Here is a 21,437-nt window from a genome sequence, read left to right on the forward strand (position 1 = left end):
TTAAATTTTGTTGGTCTTGCCTCCCCTGTTGTATAGGATGTGTTCCCTGAGGAGGTATTCAGCCCAGTAACTCATTTATGGTTTTGGGGTCTGCCAGAAAGGCATCTAAACTTTGAAACCCTCAGATGGAAAATTTGTGAATGCCTCTGCAGCTGCCACCCTTCTCTGCTGGAAATTACCTATTTTCAGATCCTGGAAATCAGGCTGTGCTTTTCCTTGCTAGGTTCAGTAACTTGGTGCTTGATGTCTTTCTGAAGATTGTTAGCTGCCTTGGCAGTTCTTCTCTATTTACTGATAAACTTGGAGCACACACTGTGAATAAGTTTTCTAGCCTTTGAGTAAATTTTATTGTTCATTTCATGGCAGAATAGATCAATTACAGCTAACTGGAATGCTGCATGAGCTTTGTCGAGCTCAGTGGAGAGATCTCTAGAGAACTCACTTGTCTGAGGGCCATATAAGAGAAAAGTCTCCTCAGCACTTTTGAACGTTGGTCCTGCAACAACTCCAGAGACCTTGTTCACTTTGTCTATTTATGTAGAGTTGATACAAGTTTACATTCTTGATATGTTGTTCCACACAATAAAGCTCTTTTATCCTATGAATCATCATCATCTTTCTCTGCATAGTGTCCAGTTTCTGGCAAATGGTAGCAGTTGTTAGCACTGTTTGTTAAAGCAAGTAATGTAATCTCAGAGTCACAAAGACAGCTGGTGTTGTAGCCAACTGACATGGACTACTTTCTGCAAAGTCTTTTCAGTGAAGTGATGGAAATTGTATGTTAATGTGCATTGTCATCAAACCTGTAGAAAGTTTTAATTTCAAATACAAATTAAAATAAGAGTATTTCCTTTCTGATTAGTTAATTTAATATTAATTTAACTGAAAATTCATGCTAGGATGAAACAAAAACAGTAATTTGTGAATTTTGCTGAGTCTCAGGCAACTTTTTCATACTCCAGTTACATTTAAAGAATGCTATCATACATTTGCAGAGCTGTGTGAAAGGATGAAGTGTCAAGCCCTATTAGCATCTCTCTTGAAATCTCATTAGTAACATAAAGTAGATGAAATTTGAATGATCATTTTCCGTATTGTGGTAAAGGAATGTGACAGTGAGACTGAGGGGGTTCTTGTTTGTTGTCTGGCCTGAACACATGGTCAGGACTGTTACACTCATATCTTCAAAAACATCTCAACTATATCCTTGTCCTGATTGACTAAGAAAGGATGTGCTTATCTCACAGCGAAAACAGTGATTTTTTTTTTTTTTTTTTTAGTAGTAGTAGTATTTTTTAAATATTATTATTCTTACCATTTACTGAGGGAAGTAAAGTGTTACGGCCAAGGTTTAGATCTGGTTGCTCAGTTAACACCTACAGTTTAGTTCTTTCCAACACATAGTCTTTTCACTGACTAGAGGTCTCCAGTCTTGATCCTTGTCAATGAAGGTGCTAGCTGCTGTTTACATCTTTGTAGCAAATTCTAATGCTTAAGTTTTGAACAGGCAAACTAGGAAAGTAAAATTTAATTTACAAACTTCTATTTTGTTTATGAAATTTACTTCACATGCCTTTGAAGGTGGTCTATCTTGCAATAAATGCTGTATATATAGTGATAAAATCGCAGTATATTTTTCAAATACCATTGAGCTCCCCAAGGGATATATCTTCACTGCAGCTTAGTGTTTTGATAGTTCTTACGGACAGCATTTCAGAAGGAATTCCTGAGGAGCAGAAGTAGTCCTGAAAAGGAGTGGCTTCCACTAATGTTGGATATTTATGAAGTAGTTAATAGCTGGGAGTAGCTACCCCAAGTGACTGGTTGTTTAGGTGTGAGTCTCAATGGAGTGCACAGAACTGAAATGCCAATTAATGCTTGGGGTGTTTTTTCCTCAAGAATGCTAGTAATAAATGCAACAGAATAAGAATGATGGGTGCTTGATAAATGCCATGGTAATTTTATTACAATTTCTAGCATATGTTTCCACATACTTTCCAAAAACATACTATGTTTGCCCCAGTAGCAGTTTGTTTGCATTCAGGCTAAGAGTGATTCATGTGAGGCTAGTCTTCAGATCTTGGGTTCTGAGATGGTATTCGTTTTCCTCCTCCCTCTGTTCCTTAGCCCTCTGAACCTGATTAGTATTTCCTTGTTTAGATTCTTTTGCATTCAGCTTTATTGAAGAGGAGGGAAAAAGAATACTTTTCAAAAAGATCAGGACTACTTAGTGAACTCTACTACTGGTAGGAATAATTAGGTAGAATTCTATTCCTTTGAAGATAGTTGGATGTTAATAAGGCTAAGCTTAATATGCTTATGATTGCAGTTATGCTGTACTTCTGATACTTGCAGTGGATTTTTATTATAAATTCAGAGTCTTGGATAAGCTTTCAATGCGTATGATTAAAGACTTATGGAAAACAGAGTAACATGGTAGGTTCTGGATGGGGTCTCAGCAGTCAGGATTGAGCTAGAGCTCTCTTCTATAAGAGTGGAATGACAATTTTAGTTTTTGCCTTTTTGGTAGAACTAAGCAAGTTAACTGAAAAGGGATAACATGGCTTGTTTTTTTTTTAAAAAAAAGCCTATTTTATGTGACAGAGCAGTTAGATTTTTTTTTTTTTTGGTAGTTAACTTCCCAGCAAAGTGATAGATTAATCTTTCTGTCTGTAGGTGCTTTCTGTTCTAAGACAACTACTATTTGCAGAGTGGCATGCTGTTGCACATAGGACAGGTATCAGTCCTTTTTCAGGCTGCCAGAAGTTGTTTTTCTGTGAACACTAAGGCTTCTGTGTAAAGATTAGAACCACTTGAATATCATGTCAACAAATTACTGGCATTGGAATAATAATACCTTGGGCAGTAAAAACAGTCATAAGTTAGAGTGGAGGTAAGTTAGGGACTAGTGATGATCCAGGGTACTCGTCAGTTTCTATTTTCCATCTTGTAAATGTTGGAATATAATGCCTTTCATTTACTTTTATGAAACCAATGCAAGGCCATTATTTGTGTTGTCTTTTTTTTTTTTTTTGGTAGTTCATCACTTCTGTAGTGAGTGAACTGAAGTTCTTAGAATGGAACCCTGTTATTGTGAAATATCCAGTAATTTTTCAGAGTTTCTTTTGTGTCATGGATGTCACTCTGCTAATGTAATGTCTATCTTGTTTAACTTGCACTGCAGTGTTTGTCATTCTGATTTCAGTGTCTGACTTCTATCTCTTTGCATGTAGTAGGTTTGCAGTGAGTAGCATAGCTGCTTGACACAATATTTCCATAAAGCCTGAGAGAGCAGTGTAATTTTACAGTATGCATCTGTTTCTGGTGGTGTTTCCCACTGTGATCAGCTACTACCTTATTATGCAGGCACTTGCTCAAATTTCTTGTTAAAATGTTTTTCTTCTGTGGTTCTTTCAAGGATTATTTTGTCTATAGAATAGACCTTTGCTGGGTAGGAGGATTAAATAGATACAGGGCATGTGCTGCCCACCTCCTGCAAGAATAAAAAACCCCTAATTGTCTATATTTGTGTATGCATGTGTGCTTATACAGTATGTAAAGTAACTCTTCCAGGAATCCCAGTGTTGAATTGTGATGCCAGCTTCATTAATCAGCCCTAGTAGAAGTGCCCCAGCCAAACACAGAATTGAGACTCTCTTCTGTTTCAGGGTATCTCCCCTGACATTTCCTGTTATATTCTCCTGCATTTAGAAAATAGAAGGGGGAAATGGGCAAATAAGTGCCCTTTTTCTGTGTTCTTTGTAAAGAAAATGGTGTATGGCCAGTAGTTTGCAGTACGTGATCATCTGAAACTGTTACTGTGGCAGACTGTGATCTCTTTCTAGATAGGTGCTTTCATTAAGTAGTCCAGTGTCTATTAATAATATATAGGCATGCTTTTTAAAATGCTTGGTATCAAGCCTGCAAGTAGCAGTCTGCAGTGATAAACCATGAGACAACGAAGGGCCCTAAAGCTGTGTGATCTTACTGCAGAGGACAGGCAAAACATCATCCCTTTACTTCTACATAATTTACCTTGTTTACAGTTAGGCATGCTGAGTGTCCCCTGTCTCTGCTGCAGCCACACTGAAAACCTTATAGCTGTGGGTAAACAAACCATGCAGTTACTTCTGTGGAGCAAAGCCAAGGTGCACTTCTTACAAGGGTGCTACCACTGGTTTGTTCCCTTGCACTCTACCTTTGAGTGAGGCAAACATACACTGCTGGGGGTGTGTTCAGCCTGAGTTGTAAGGTACAAAACAAAGTAATAAAAATAATGATTAAAAAACCCCCAAAACAAAAACAATACTATAGTATTTGTTTTGAGCATCTAGTCTGTAGATTCCAGAGATGCTGGAGCAGCGGTGAGAGAAGAGATCATGCTGAAATCAAAGAAGGGAGGAGCACAAAGCTGCTTCCTTGCATATGCATAAAAGCATAACAAGTTCAATAACCGGTTCGGACTTGATTTAACTGGGAACGGGTTGTCGAATTGTACAAAGGACTCATTCATTTTCTAGCACTGGAGAATTCTCAACAGAATACACTGTGTGTGACAAATATGTGGGAACCAAATTTTGGAAACACTGGCTATCAAGTACTATTAAGGAGAGCTCAAAAATATATGTAAAATATCCTACTTTATCTATTACAATGGTCTTTTCAAATTGCTCAACTTTATGCTTACAGAGAAAAGAAAGACTATTTTTCAACTTAGTATTTTAAAGCTTGAAGACTTCTCTCCCTTTTCTAGTATACTGGTAGTTGCTTGTAATAGTTCTTTTGACCAGTGATCTTGAGGAGTACATTAATGACTATATAGCCACTTTATGAAAACACTTAATTATATATTTGGGTAAACAGTGAGTACCATTAATTTGCTGTAGGTTGTACATGTGATGAGAGCAAAAAGGTGTTTTAGACTCAGTGACTTAGATGATGGTTCCTGCTGAAGTCAACTTAGAAATGCAAGCTGCAAAGCCATGTGGTTCATTCATAATCTGCTATGGATACTGTGTGTGGTTACTTAATATAGCTGGTTATGATTGCTTCGTCTTCATTAACAACTTGTGAGAAAGGAAAAGAATCCACAGAATACTTTCCAAAATGTGTAATAATTATGGTACGATTGTGGCCTACTTGGCTTCTTAGCACAGCCAAACTGGAGGTGAATTAGGCTGTGTGAGTGTCATTCCAAAGAATCCAACATCTGTCCCAGAATCACAGAGGGGTTGTGGTTGGAAGAGACCTCTGAAGATCATCTAGTCCAACCCTGCTGCTAGAGCAGGATCACTTACAGTAGATCAGACAGGAACATATCCAGACAGGTTTTTAATGTCTCCAGAGAAGACAACTTCACAACCTCTCTGGGCAGCCTGTTCTAGTGCTCTGTTGCTCTCATAGGGTTTTTCAAAGATACCATGTTCCTCTGTCTCCTTCAATGAGAAGTACAGAGTTTTACACCAATATTCTCATTTTTGTATGTATCTTGTCTCTGCTGAACATTCTGGACTGGAGGTAAGGTGGAGTGATGAAACTGCATTTTATAGAATAAAGAGAAAATCCAATTCTCTCAAGTTTTTTGATGTATAAACTGTTTTTTCCTTCTGGTAAAACTGACATTTAGTTGGGAATGTTGTCAACACTAGAACTGACGTTTTGTGAATGAATTCTCTTAGCAAATATGAAGTGCAGTATGAGTTTAGTTTTAACAAGAGGCAACATGGAAAAAAAAGTTTGTATCAACACAAAGCTCTCTAGAAATCAGGTTTTTTTTTATTTGGATAAGAATGTTGAGGTAGCTGTGCACTCTGCAATCTTAATGTGTGTTAGCCAAGCTGGACAGGAGAGGCTTAATACTGTTGCAAAAAGATAAAGCCTGAGCAGATTCTAAGAATAGACCTGAGTAGATGCTAGGAGTAGATCTTAGCAGACACAGTGCTCAGGAAAGTTAGTGGTCATTGAAATTCATACTTCTGACCTGTGAGAATCTTCTTCAGGCTCTCAGCGGTATTTACTTTAGTTTTGAGATCTGGGTATGGGATAAGAGTCAGTCTTCCTTCTGATTGTGTGGCTAGAAGATGCCTTTCATCAGTTAAACCAAAATACGCTGTCATTACTACAAGATTAGGTAACTGATAATTTCCTGAGGTGTACTAGCTCTCCCTTTATAAGAGATTTTGTTGTTATTCAAAAGCTATACCTGCATGTTGTCACTAACACCATGGATGATTAGACATGGAATTATAAACTACGGGAAATCAACATTCTAATGGTTGTATCTCCTCTGATCTGCTGTCTGTCTACCCCAGCCCCAGCTGTGACACTGAATCACCACGTTTGTATGGTCAGTGTTTGGTAAAAATTCAGACAAATCCAATTATTTATGAAATGGAAAGCTGCCAGTTTCTGGGAAAGGAAAGAAACTGTGAAGCACATATTAAAAACATAAAGCAAAACAAAAAATGTGAGAAATTGACTGAGATGCAAGTTTTATAGCATATCTTTAAGCTGCTACAGATGTGATTTCTGGTAAACTGTAAACAGTTCTTTATTTATTAGTCTGAGTCTTCTGATTGAAGAAAGTATTTTGGAATATCTCCATCTGAATCATTACCAGGATAATGGTTAGCTGGAATTTCCAAGTAGCTCAAAAAATCTATCCTATAAGCCTATACAGCTGACTTACTCCAGAGGCCCTTGATCGTGCTGGTGATGCTAGCAGGTGACTTGTGGAGCTGCTACTTTGGTCTTAATAGCAGAAGACTTTGGAGCAGTAGGATGTGACATACAGTAGGAAGCTGCAGCTCCTGATGCTTTGAAATCCAAGAGATGAGTGATGAACATCTTGCTTTTAACTGGGAAGCTCTGCTGTCCAGAGTGGTGTAAAAAGCCACTATTATGCTTTTCCTAAAATAAGCATCAGAGGAAAACAAGAGGAAGCTTCCTAAAGAATAATGGCTTGCATTGTTTAAGTAAATTTCTTAAGAAATATGTCAAACTGTTTATTTACTTCAGTGTTGTTCTGTATATTTTCCAATTAGGGCCTGCAAGTCTGATCTCAGAAAAACAAAGCTGATATATTTTCTGTTGTGTTTTTTTTTTGTTTTTTTTTTTTTTCTTTGATTGAACTGTTTAAGGCTTCTGCTGAACCTGTACAGCAGTCTATCAGGAATTCCCTGGGAAAGCTCATGTATTCTGGAATTTTCAAGACATGGGTGTATTTAAAAGCTTTCAAAAAAAGACAAGGATGACTTCCTTCAATAGGAACTTCTCTTCCACTTAGGTGTTGGAAGTTTAGAGCTGGTGCTGTAACTTTGGCTAGACAAGCTGATAACATTGGACTTTCATCACATCTGAAAATTGATTAAAGTGAAGAATATTCAAGCTATAGCTAAATGTATTTTTCAGCTAGGTAAGAGTGTGTTCTGCACAAGTTCTGAGCCACCTGGACATGAGTTGGCAATGAGCTGAGCCTGTGTAGGCACTGTTAATGAAAGGATAAAACTGCAGTGAGTGGTTTAGCTTAGAGGCAAAATATGTTTGCATCCTATGGGTACTGTGTTCCAGTTATGTAACTTCTGATCTAGGCAGACATGTCATCTAAGGTATGGGCTGAGAGTAGGCAGAAAAGATTGTGTAAGGTGTCTTTGTGGATTTGCTTCTCTTCAGCTTTTTGTTGTTGTTGTTGTTGTTGTTGAGCTGCTGTATTGTGGGTTGCTAAGAAGACTGCTCAAAATGTTGTTTTGGTTTTTTTCACCCCCTCTGACTTGGTGAAGTTAGTATATGTAGTCTGGTGGATAAAAGCATAGCTTGGTCTCTTGTGTATCTGCACTGAGACTGTTGACTTGTGATATCTTTGAATTTTGCGTAGTGTGTCTGGGTTAGAGACCTTTCATCCATCATCTTATCTTGTAAACCTTGCTGTGTTCTCTGCTTGTGCTGTTTTGTCTGTAGACCTTTCTGCTTGTTTTTTTTTCTCTTCATCCACACCTGTATGCTTTTTTTTCTAGGTGAGAAGGGCAAGTGGAAGTTTCTTCTGTGTATCACTGCAGGCTTATTTCAATACATAATGTAAACATATATGCCTAAGGTTGTAGTTTTTGTGAGTGGTCTTAAGTCAGTCTAATTCTGCACTGTGTTTTCACTTTTTCTCTTGCATTGGCATTAGCTAGCACAGGGCTGCACGTGGAGACAGGGCAGTGATCTTGCTTGCAACCAATTCCACCAAAAATACATTAAGTGATTTAGATTACTGTGTGGCCATGTGGCTGCCAGAGGAAGCGTAAGAGCATTTAAGGACAAGTTGAAGTACTATGAGCTGGTGTCTTTAGTTTGGAGGTTTGTCGTTTCTGCTTTATTTCTGACATCTCTCACTGGAGTTGCATGTGAAGGGTAATGGTGTTTCTGTGTTTGCTTCCTAGGGTCTGTGTAGGCTTTTTGCAGCTAGGGAAAACACAAATTTATTTTTATTCACAGTTCTATAATTTCTACAAGAAACATGTATTTGGTTCTCACCTTAGTCTAACGTGTAGCACTGCTGAAGTCAGTGGGGCTTCACCCTGGCACCTTGGTGTGCCACTTTGCAGGCTCAGTTTGTTTGCCACACAAGATGGGCTCTGTTTTGACTTCCCTGACAAAGTAAAACTGATGCTTGTCTTCCTTCTGGAACTCAGTACTGTTAGATTTTTAAACCTATAAGGGATCTGACATTTTCTTGTTAACATGGAGCTGTATTACTAGTTAAGTAATTACTGATCAAAAATTTGCAGTATATCATACAAGTATCTAGTGACCTGATTATTCTTAAATACATAGTGGAATACAAAAAAAACCAGATTATAGTAGTGACATACACTGACTTTGTTTCTTTTGTTTTTTCTTTGCTCTCTTCCCTTTGTTTGAATGGCGTATTCGTACTGCTCACCATTGTTGCTGATTTTTTTGCCAATCTTCTAGAAAACCACCTAAGGTAAGAAATTTGTCTCTTTCTCATTTGTCCCTACTTGAAAATGTTGAGCAATGCAGAAGTGTTAGGAGTGTTCTTGTAATATGTGATCTATACAGCTTTGATAAAGTAAAATACATAATAAAAATCTGTTCTTCATACTTCTAAGTTAAAGACTTCACAATTCAAGAAGAGTACGTTGTAATTCAACTGATGTGCAGGCAAGGTGCATACTTGTTAAAGCTGTGACCAAGACAAGCCATGATCTTAATGCATTTATAAAAACATTTGAAAGAGTAGATCAGTATTTTGTGTAAAACATTTAATTGCATATAATTCTGCTTAAAAGTTAAAATACCATTTTTTTAAAGGTGGCAAAATACATCTAGTAAGAAACAATTTTTAAAAATAATTTATGGTATTCAGGTATTATTAATTTATGTAAAAATGGCCAAAGTGCACTAGAATTTGCCTAGAAAAGATTATCTGTGTTGTTTGTAATGCAGGGGAAGGGAAGGTCAAGGAATGCTGTGTATCTCTTGGTATAGAGAAGGAGTCTTGCTGGGATGACAAATACAGTATCATCAGAGGGCTGGTAGCAATGTTAAAGATGCAAGGACTGTGTCAACTACATCTTCTCGGCACATGCAAAATACTGTAGCATTCAGCACTTTAATGATAATGTTATCCTTAGTGTTACTGGTGGCTGGTACATTTTACACCAGAAAGCTGTAGTTAGTTCTGAATGAGGTTTCATTTCACATTATTCTCTTTGATGTATAGATCTTCAATAAACTGTATCCAAGTTTGATGTGACTTCTGCCAGTGCAGCAGAGTGCTCTTTAGGCCTTCTGGGAATAGAAATTGTGATGGATAATTTTCCATTTCCATGGAAATGGGTATTAAACATGTTAGCTATGGTTTTACAGTATTGTATGGACACATAGACAGTATACATTAAGTGTTACGTTCAGTCTGGGTAATGCATTGCTAAATGCTGGAAGCCCCAGACTCTGTCTAATCTATACTGGAGATTAGTCTTCAAAGTGACTGATAATGAATGTGAAATTACACACTTTCCTAAACAAATTATGTCATTTGGCTTGACACGACAAGCAGTTAATATTGGATATGGTACCCATTACCTGTAAGTAATTCACATAATTATACTTAAAATTATTATTTCTTCAAACCACTGATCAGGAGCATTAATAAAAATTTCTGCAGAATATTATTTCAGCTTTTAAAAATGTAAATACCCCTTGGCTGTCTTCTCTGATTCTATGAGAAGTTACTGCTGTGTAGCAGTCAGGCACAATGGCCCTTCCAGTTTAAAATCTGCAATCTCAATTTAAGACACAGATACAGGTGAATTGGAGACAAAACTCCAGATTTTTCTCTGACATGGTGGATATGTGGCCCTGCATCACTGTTTTGATGTGGAAACCATAACCTCTAGCAAAATAGTAACCAACAGCTGTCTTAAACTACTGTAGACATTTGCTGAAATAATCTGAATCAAAGCCCCATATCTTAAACTTTGTGGTAACTTTATAGTTACCAAAAGAACTCTTTTGCTTAACTTTTAACAGTTATTAACATTTTGAGTATTGTTTTCTGTCACTAGAAAAGACCCATGTAATTCTGTTGTCCAGGGTAATGTGCATGCTTATGATGACTGTGGATACAGTAGTACTACGATCTTGGCACTTCCTGGCCAGTTTTTTTTCTCATAATTTCCCCTTTGGATGTGTCCATGCTGTAGTGTTTGTGAAGTAAAATTCTTTCCATGAATACACAATGGGTACGTACCCAAGTTCATATGCACATTTGTGCTATGGACTTCCAGTTGTGCAAATTCTGTTCTGATGAGTTGTGTTACATTACTTATAGCTCTGTTACTTGGCTATTTCTAGATGTCTAAAATGATGTCTAAACTGCTGTCCAACGGTCATACCATTTGAACTGAAAATACTGTGCAGTGTCAAACACTGGAATAACAGAGCTGGGCAATAATTCGTTGGTCTCTTAGTTCCACTTTAAATTTTTGGTTTAGAAGCTGCTACCCTAGTACAGCAGGTTGTTGGCAGCTTCCTTTTATCTCCCTTTCTCTTTTAGGTCACAGAATTCCAGAATGGTAGGGGTTGGAAGGGACCTCAAAAGATCATCCAGTCCAACCCCACCTGCCAGAGCAGGATCCCTGAGAGTAGCTCACACAGGAACGTGTCCAGGCAGGTTTTGAATGTCTCCAGCGGAGACTCCACAACCTCTCTGGGCAGCCTGTTCCAGTGCTCTGTCACCCTCACAGTGATGTGATGCTAGGATGAAGGATTAGGTACAGAATCTTGCAAAAATAAAGTTTTCAGGCTTGTTTGTTAGTTAGCTCTATAATTTAAAAACCCAGAATAACTTTAGGTCAGGTTTTGAGAACTGGCCAACACCTGAGTGAGCTTATGTCTGCTTGTGGTTGAATGCCAGCCTGTGCAGAGAGGTGAAGCAGGTGTATACCTGTCTTTTATGGTTTTCCCATTTTGCTTACCTTCTGAAAATACGTTAAGCTTCCTGGTACAGTGGCTATGGAATTGACATAAGAGCAGTAGGAGAGCAGAAATACTCGGCCTTGTAGTGATGGAGACTTACTCAAAATGCTTAGAAGAATAAGTGAAAGTTCAAGAACTCTTAGTGGAGGTAAAGGTTGCAATTTTAAACTTTGAGTTTCAAACAAAGAATACTTGCCTTTTTTCTTTTAGCTGTAAAAACACCTAAATGGAATACATGTTCCAAAATGTAGACAGAAACTAGCTGACAGAGGATGCTTGAAGTTTAAAAAGTTCTGTTTGCATGTTATAGCTGTCTCTGCTCAAATATGTTTCAGTAACATATTTGATACACTTGGTTGATACAGTTTTAATAGAAGTTAGTAAAGACTTCTCTTCTTCCTTCAAAAAGCTAAAAAGGCATTTTTAATGCTCAGTAATGCCCAGTTTGAGTATTGGCCATTGAGTCTGAGACTTTAGTGTTACAATTTAACTTCTGATTTCTTTGATAGTTGTGTTGACAAGAGTTTTAATACCTTAATCAGGGACATTGATCTTGAGGAGAAAAAATAATTAAGAAAATAGTTATTATTCTTTATATTCCTGTTGAAAGTAATGCCCCTATTTTTCATATTCAAGGAAGTCTAATTAGTGAAGACAGGAGAAGGAAGGGAGCACCTTAGATGAGTCTTAAGGGGATTTTCTTCTTCATCATAGCATGGGTTCTGTATCTTGACCCCAGCTATGCTTGTGTGCCCTTCTTAGGACTGCATGTCCTATTATTCCTGCAGTGGAAGTCAGGAAAATATAAACTAGTGAGTCATCTTTGTACAGAAAAGATGATCAAAAGGGTCACTCTTCAGGTAGGACACTGTCCTACATCGCTGTAATATTGCTTCACTATGTGCATACAGAAGAGCCTTACTCATTTGGATGAGGTTTCTTGTTCTTGTATGCATTATTTCCTACTCTCTTAATTCTTGCATTTGAAATCTGTTTTCCCAGAGGTCTGAGCTGTCCTGAAAATTACTTCGGTTGAGTGCTTCCTTAAGCTATTATTTCTGTGGATGTTCAAGGTTGCTGTTTTGTAATCACTGATCAAAGTAATTTTTAAACGTTTGCCTGCCAGTTTTACTGGAGAAGGGAGTTTTACTGCAGCTGATTACATATTTTTCAGATGGTGTATGCCCCAGCAGTTCCCACTCTTTTGCCTGACACCTTAAAAAAAAATAAAAAAAAATAAAAAAATCTTGTCACTTCTGTTACAAGGATTTGGCAGTTTTCCAGAGCAGATTTTATAAACAGACTAAGTCCATGTCCTGGCTTTTTATGTTTAGTATGAAAACACACTAAATGCTATATTTGCATTTGCTTAATCATGAGACAGAATTCCTAGTGCATAATCATTTTTGACCTTTTAAAAATAATTCTGACTGATTTTTACCTTTTTAAAAAAAAAATCATTTAAAAACTACTTGTCTACAAGAAACACTTGGCTGCAAGCATGTATTTTCCATATTACAGTGTTTAAATTATGAGTTATTGAGTAATCCTGTTGTGATTTTCCACGTTAACCATGGGGAAAATGCATAGCACAATAGATTAAATTGGCCTATAATACTGCTGTATTGATATTTAAGTCATTACACATGACCATGTGTAGCAGGGTAGCCTTTTTAACTGAGCTGTGTGCTCCATTGCAGATAACACTTAGTTCCAAGGGGTAGGAATGGATGTATTTGGATTCTTATGACTGGGTTTTTTTGGTAGTTGCACTGCTTGATGTTTGATCACCAGCAGATTAGGTATTGTTACCAAGTCCCATGAGAAAAATTGTTGTGGAAGTAGCATGTCAGAAGAGGAACTGTAGCTCTTGAACTGTAATAGTTAGGGAAAGGGTCAGAGTGTTCTTCTCAATGACAGAGTTCTTTATGCTTAGATTTGAACCATGGTGAACAAATGCACAAAAGTAATTTAAAATGCCCCCTACTTATGTGGAGGTCTGAAGATAAGAAGTAACTGCTACATTTTGCTTGGAGTTCACTGGCAAAACTACACTTTTGACTTAGTCACAGCAGGGAACGTCCTGACTCACAAAATGGTCTCTTTCTACTTGTGCTGCAGTTAAGTGACTCACACCTCCCTGTTAGATTATTATTATGGGTTAGTTTGTTTGTTTATTTTCTCTTCAAAAGGGAATTCCAGAACTCATTTCACTCTTGTGTGGAGTAAGTGTTGTCTCAGTATCGAGTCTTCTCGCAGGCCATTTGATGTGTTTTAGGTTAAGGTGGGGGGAAGGGAAGGAGGTGAGGTTACTGTGCTACCTTGTTTTATCCTTCTGAAATGTTTGCAGCAACAGAAATACTGGGAAGAGTTAGGTTACAATATATCTATAGATTAGATCGCATAGTAATTCTGCAATAGCAGGAAATCCCAGATATTCTGTATCCCCAAAAGCCAAAAGAAAATGGTCCATCTACCTCACTCCAAGGTTTGTCTCACAGGGGATTAGTTGATTCTGGTTATAGAGCCTGTGTCTCTTGCTCTACGTTGAGCTGCATGGTTTGTCTCACTAAGGAGATCAGCTGTTGGAAGGCAAGGCAAAGAAAATCTTGGCCCAAAGTTTTAGTAAAGAAGGTTGTTTGGGTTTTTCCCCCATCTCTTAGGATCCCAAAATAAGAAAATCAATAGTCTGTATCATTCGTTCATCCACAGTCAGTTTACCATGGTAAAATGTGGGAAATACGCTGCAGCTTAAGGTCTGTTTGTAGCTCTATAAAGCTGTCAAAACAGCTGTGTTAAATGTCTATACTGTGGTGTACTCAGATGTGCAGAAAAAAAAACTTGGATCAAATTCTAATGTGTTAAGTGGTTTTACAGGACACTGTTCCAGGTTCACAAACCCACTGAGCGCAATATTGAATTTCATATCCAGCTGGAATTCTTGACTGAAGTGATATAAAGGTTTTTTTATTAGAGCAGGCTCTGATAGCTCGTTTGTCTAATGGAGCTACATTTTGTATTTGTAGTTTTTCAGATTCATCTGCTGAGATCCAGTACTGTGCTCTTAGTTCAGGCACGTAATCATACACTATTTATTTGCTCCTCAAGGTTGTAAATAGTAATGCTCTTCTTTGAGCATCAGAAGTCCAACCCAAGCTAAAACTTGTGTGTCTTGTATTGATGTCTGCTAGATAAGTCGTCTTGCCAAGTTTTGTATATTGAGTCCTTTCAGTGCGGTTTCATTACTCTTGGCAGAAACATTTGTCAGCATTAGTGCTTGGAGAAGAGTGGAACTAATTGTTTGGTTTTGGCTGTGTTTTGAAGTCTGTATTATGGGATACAGTAAGCAGTATTTTGTATCATGTATAGTATAGATAGAAAAGTATTATTGCAGTTCTGCAGCTCTCAAGATGTTCCAGAAGTATTCCTGCTGATGAAGCCTTTTTACAGTAAGTTCTGATTTAGGATCCCTAGAAACAGTAGAGCCCAACTGCAATTAAACAGTCATTGATTTGTACTGCTTTAAGAGAAATGTCTTGTAGCCAGAGTTCCTAATCTGTCTTTTTATGTGCTTCTGCAGGTGTTTGCCTTCGATCACTGCTTCTGGTCCATGGATGAATCAAACACCACAAAATACGCAGGTAAACTTTTTTCCATATATTTGGCAGTGTAAATAGTTGGAGAACATATGAGAGCTCAGGCTTCTGTTTTGTGGAGGTTTTTTTTGCATTTTGTACTGTGATACTCAAGTGACTTCTTCACAGAAGCAGACTTCTCATTTTTGCAGCGGTTGAATCATCTGAGTGCTAGCTCCTCAGTTCAGAAGAAATGCAAGCTTTAAGGTGCCCGATACACTCTTCAGAAGGGATAGTTTTACATCTAAGCTACAGTGTTCTTTTTTTAATCCCCTAGGAGAGCCTTTTGTGAGGATTGTTTCTGTCACTTAAAACAAAATTTGAGTTTTGTGACTCCTTTCTCACAAAAGCTGGATAATCCAGGCAAGATTGTAATCCTAGTAGTTAGTTTTCTCATAACTGGATTTGTGTATTAGCATATTCATACTTTGTAAGAGGACTTCCAAGGCATTCAGTTTAGATATTTATATTTATATTTATTTATATATTTATGTTATGCAGTTTTGTGACCCATAAGAAATCTTGAAAGTTAATAGGGTTAATTAGCTCAAAGCTTGAGATCAGTGGTCTAATAAATGAACTGTCATGTACTTGTGTTAAAATACATCTCGTGACTGCTGTAGCTCCTGTTATCAAATCCCAAATCTAAGGGATTGCATGTAATAATAGATTCTGCTGTATTTCTTACTTGCCTGGGCAAAAATAGGTTTTTTTCAGGAAAAGTTCTGTGACTGCCCTTGACCTGAACAAGTGCTCTGCACAGTATTTACAGTTCTGGCTGGTAGAGCCCTTGGAGCACACAGCACCTTCATTTGTGCCTAGTCAACTCTGTTCCCTTTTAAAGGGAAGGGGTGGTGGTAGGCACCCAGGTCTTGGCCCCATGTGCCTTGACTGTGTGGGTGGAAGTTATACCTAGTGGGTATACCATGGTACTTGTAGAGAAGAGGAAAACCAGAGGAACACCCCTAACCAGATAAACTTGTTTCTCTCTTCATTTAGCCTATCTCCAGATGAATTCAGTGGGGTTCTAGGTCTATTTATTTTTGAGTCAAAACTAGATTTCTCTAGTCTCTTTTAGAAGTTATCCTTGAATTCTTTTTATCTGAGAACTGAAGTTTTATTGTCTGTATGTAGATCAGCTTCTGGTTGGACTGGGCTCTAGAAAGCTGCTGCTCACATCTCTTGTATTTTCTTAGTGACCAGAAAGCTGTATGGGTTTTTTTTTTTTCCTGTTCCAGATCATGTTCCTGCCTGGGGAAAAAAACCCAAACAACAAAATAGGGTGTCTTTTTGTTTTGGTTTGGTTTGTTTGTTTTTTATATTCAGAAATATGATAAGAATGTGAGCTTCAAGACTTGCATATAAAAACCAATGCTTTTGCTGATTTTTTTCTATTATCATCTCAAAGTTAACTGTGATTTCCAGCCCTCTTGTTCTAGAACATAATGCACTTGGCAGAATATAAAATAAAAGCTAAAAAAACCCAGCAAAACCAACAAAACAAAATAAACAAATAATATTGAAACCCAAAAAAAAAACCCAAAAAAGAACCTGTTTCAGGCCTAAGTTACTGGCTTGTTGGATTGTTCACTTGCTTGTGCATAAACTGAGACTATCCTGTACTACACTTTTAGAGCCAACAAACCGAATACTGAAATGGCAAGATTTCAGTTTTTAATCTATTTGTAGTATTAAGGTGCTCAATGTCTTTTTCACAGCTTGGCCTAAATTACTGTACTAAAGAAAAAAAGAATATGAGAATTGATTTTGATTGGGGTTTTTAATAATTCCTTAGCCCTGTGGGATATACTCCCATTGTTGTAGGATCCTTACATGTTGTCTATGGCCAGAGACTGTTTTGGAATTGACAAGCTTAACAAGCCACTGGGCAGGCTGATTTTTTGAGCTAAACTCTTATTTCTTGGTTAGACACTGAACTAAAGAGGGGGTGCTTATCTAGAAGCTAGACAGGTATATTAAATACTCCCTGCCCAAAGTAACTTTATGTTGTTGCATAAGTTTAATGTCATTGGCAATAGTAGTGATTAGTTGCACAATTAAAGGGAAACCCATCTAAAGCTTGAAAGCTAAGACCAGAGTGCTTTTAAATATAAGAAATATGTGAACTTCAAATGTAAGTAACATTTTTTACATGAAAAAGGTATGTGAGACAAATTTAATTACTTGAAAAACACTTTTATCTGCATCACAGAAGTACAGCGGAAGGTACAACAGTGAAAGGTTTAACGAGATTCTCAAGTACTGGGCTACCCTGTCAGTCATCACTCTCTGTGCAAAACCAAGATATGCCCATCTTGCATTAGATTGAGTAGATCTATTCATGTCTATATCATACTATATTAAAGATTTTGTCAACTGACACATGGGACATCAGAAAACCCGCAGAGTGGTGTGCACCACAGAAAACATACGTCTGAGTTCTGTGTTGATTCATGTGAATAATCCTTCCATGTTCTTATTTTTTTTTAATGTTACCAAAACCAAAGTTTGTGCTTTCCTGGAAATGCATCGTTATTACTGAATTGTTAAATCTGTCACATGTGGTATTTGGGTAGCACAAGAGATTTTGAAAGTACCTTCTCATTCTAGTATTTGAAAACATGAGGGTTGTTGCTGGGTATTTAGGTTTGAACTTATATTTCAATAACACTGTATGCACAAAGCACTAAACTATCCTTTTTAAAAAAAAATTATTTTTAAGGATCATGGTGCAGAAGTGGGCTGTTGGTAGCAGAATTCTTTTTGTAGCATTTTTTTCCACTGAAGTGGAAATTGGGTTCTAAATTCTAAAATGATCCATCAATAACACTAATATAAGTGTACACTAAGTAATGAAGATTACCTTCATGTGAGGAAAAACATGTAGAGAGGACATCTTTGTAGCTGTCCTTGCAGGACTGTAACTCTGAGAAAGACAGCAGGGAGTTCAGAGCATGGAAGAGGAGTAAACTCTTTAACAAGACCTTTGTGGAGGTGGTGCTTTGGTTTCAGATTCTGCAAGAGATGGAGGCTCTTAAACTTGATAACCTGGCTTAGAGGTTGCAAGATGCAGAACCCCCTCTGAATTGCTCTTAAGACTGAAAATGAAGTGTTTATGTTCAAATGTTTTTTTGTTTTTGTTTTTAATCCAACTAATTAGTAGGTAGAGGATTACTCCTAACACTGAGGCTGTGTGTCTCCAAACCAATTATGGCTGCATTGTTCCAAGCCAGGAACACTTACAAACCTCCAGGTTTGTGCTGATCACCAAGTTAGCACCTGAGCCTTTTTTTCTGATTAATAAATTCTGAAAGACATAGTTGGGTATTTGGCAAGTATATGAGGAAAAAAAAACACCAAACAACAAACCCAAAACAACCAAAAACCCCAAATATAGGTCAATGAAATATGCTTTTTAGAAGGGAGGGCAATGTGGTTATAGAACAGAATGAGTTTGCCTTGATCTGGAAAAGGGGTGAGTTTTGCCTGGTAGAAGAGGTGTTTTGACAGTGCAAAGAATAGCTTATTACCATTTGTTTCTTGACTTCAATTGGACAAGAGTCAGTTCATGGATAAGGAGACACCTGCTTGCCTTGAGAAGCTTACAGAGACAAATAACAGCTCTGCATTTGGGTGAAATATAGGACACCGAGAAGTTCTCAGATGTGAGAACAACGAATTCTTTTCACAAGCCTAGACAACAGTTAAGAGCCTATTGAAGTTAGCAGTGAAGTGGATCTTGAAAAGGAAGGAAAGAAACCCTTTAGTTTGGTAATGATTCAGGAGATGGTATAAACCATTGTATCACTTGGGCGAGTCCATTCCACGGACCACATGCTGTGTTGATTTGGCTGTGTATCTTTTTTAGACTGCCTGTGGCACATTTGACCTGAAATCTCAGATCCATGTTTCTGCAGGCTGCATTGTCCTCGGAGGCCAAACACCTGACTTCGGACTTTTAGTTTTATATGAGAAATATATATGCTGACTGCTGATGTTTTAGCAGCTGTTTTCAAGGAAACAAACCAGGCAATTGGCTTAAAGAACTGCACACTTCTGCCCTCTAAGTTGTGGATTTCAAGCAGACAGGATTGCCTGTGTGTAGTTCTGTCTTACCTGTTTGACCTGCTATATGGCAGAAAACTATCCCTGTTGTACTGTTCCTTTTTTGTTGTTAGAGGAGACTTTACATAGTGTATAGGATTTATTTTTTTGTCACACAGCTGACACCTGGTCTGTACATTTTTGGGAAACTTAATTAGTATGGTTTTAGCACTCTGTAGGTCAGGCACTTGAACCTAGACATTGCAGCACCTAATTTGAAGCTGTGTGAGACCTTTTAGCGGATTAAGGCTTTGAAAACTGAATACCTCAGTGCTTTGTCAGTACTGTAGTGCTGTTAGGCTGTAGCAGTTAGATGATGCTAGCTCGTGTGCTCTTAGATTCTTGTTAAGGTGAACCATTAGGCATCTTTATTCCCATTTTAGAGAGAATTCTTATAAAATCATTATGCAGGAGAGATTTAAATAGCTCTGATCCCCATAGATCAAGTTTTATTTTAACTATTAGATAATGAAACTCACTGCAATTTATTGCTGTCAAGATTTGCTTATTAAAATGTTCCGGGTTAGAGATCAAGCCATAAAGAGACTGATTGTTCACTGTTGTACATAACAAGTTGTTACTTGGTTCTAGCTGGTTTTGCCCTGTAAGGAAGGGGCTTGAGGAGCAGCAGTGATGTGTCATGACCTGGCTGAATGAATCTGTGCTCATAGGAGACAAATTTTCCTATTTCAGATTGACAAGCTGTTGTGAACTAGAAGTACTAGAGATCTAAAATCCAGACACTACAAAAATAATTTTTGGTACAGTATATCCTGAATGTGTTTGCCACTAAACCGGCTAGGAAAGACTGTGACTGTTAACTGCCTTGAAAAAAAATTTTGTTGGAAATGGTGTGGTTGTTTGTCACCCCTCCCTTTTCTTCCTTCTCATCTCTTCTGTGTCCAGTCTAGCAAACTCGAGAATGTTTAAACTTTATTTGTAAATAGCTTCATTTTGCAGAATGGTTCCTTGAGTTCTTCTGTGTAGGTTTCCCTAGGAACGCTGTCAAATTAGATCTCCTGATCAGCACCTCAGAAACCGTAATGGGATGATTTGGAGGAATAGAAGGGGAAAGAGCGGGGGAATGCAAGAGAGAATACTTAAGTATCTAATTCTGAAAATTATGCTGGTTTTTTGTATGTATTTATCTTTCTGTATTCAGAAACCTTTTATTATCTTAGCTATTTTCCATATTTAAATGTTCAAATAATTCGTGCTAGCTCAGAGATTCCAACTTAGATTTTTCACATGCAGCTTTGTGGGTAGATAATGTGAATGTTATATTTTAGCTTTGTTAATAATTTAATAGCCACTATTGACACATGCACCACCATACTTCACTACCTTGAATTCTTTTATATTTTTGCCATGGGAATACCCAGCCATTTCAGTAGGGAGAGAACATATTAAAAAAAACTTACTTGCTTTCAAGTGCTATACTAAGTGCCCTTGATGCGTGGTAATAATACAAGCATGGCATTTGAAAGTTACAGGACTCCATGTATGTTAAAGCGTAAATCTGAGAGGATGATGGCTTTCCTTCAGCTTTCGTATAAGTCACAGGTACCATTTTGAATGCTGAAGTCCTAAGTATCTTCAGTAGGTTATTTGCAAAAAAAAGAAGTGCTTATTATCCTGGTTTAGGTGTTTATGGAAGAAGGTCAAGAGCACATTGGAGTTCTGAACTTGTGAAAATGCTCAGTCCTGAGAGCTGATGGAAAAATTACTGGGTCATTCTCCTGCTGGAAATTGCCTTCTGAGAGATTGAGAATGACTAATTTGATCTCTCCTTGGTTTTTCTGCTGTTGGCATCAGGCTTGCAGTTGTGCTTGTCAAAATGCGCAGATAATGCCTAGGAGCTATGAAAACAGGTATAGCTGTCTGGTGAAAGTGGAAAAGGTTTCCACATTGTCTTGACACTGCTTTTCAGTATGTCTTTAGAACTGAGTGGCATCCACCATTTTTGATGAGCAGAGCATTGTGACCACCTTGCAGCGTTAGGGGCGCTTCCACGTGGGCTGTCACTAGTTAGAGAGCATCCAACCACATTGTCTGATGATCTTTCTCACTGCACGATTGCAGGTTAACAGTCTTGCTCCTGAAAGTAAATGATTTCATTTAAACTGTGATCTGCAAGAACAAGTCACCAGACTCTGCTCCCTGTACCTCAAAGGGATGAGCCGAAAGAGATTCTGACCTGTGAGAACTGGC

The 21,437-nt window shown here is 37.7% G+C and overlaps 1 protein-coding gene across 9 annotated transcripts in view; it reads left to right on the forward strand.

Moving 5' to 3' along the window:
- KIF13A (kinesin family member 13A) overlaps positions 1-21,437 on the forward strand; it is a 118,220-nt gene that overhangs the window by 34,380 nt on the left and 62,403 nt on the right. For all 9 annotated transcript variants that reach the window (XM_051611875.1, XM_051611878.1, XM_051611876.1 and 6 more), the window contains exons 3-4: positions 8,959-8,971; positions 15,068-15,128. In XM_051611875.1, the coding sequence (XP_051467835.1) occupies positions 8,959-8,971; positions 15,068-15,128 (74 nt within the window). The remainder of the gene's footprint in view (positions 1-8,958; positions 8,972-15,067; positions 15,129-21,437) is intronic.

This window comes from Apus apus, chromosome 2 (genome assembly GCF_020740795.1).
Source record: "Apus apus isolate bApuApu2 chromosome 2, bApuApu2.pri.cur, whole genome shotgun sequence".
NCBI classification, from domain to species: Eukaryota; Metazoa; Chordata; class Aves; order Apodiformes; family Apodidae; genus Apus; species Apus apus.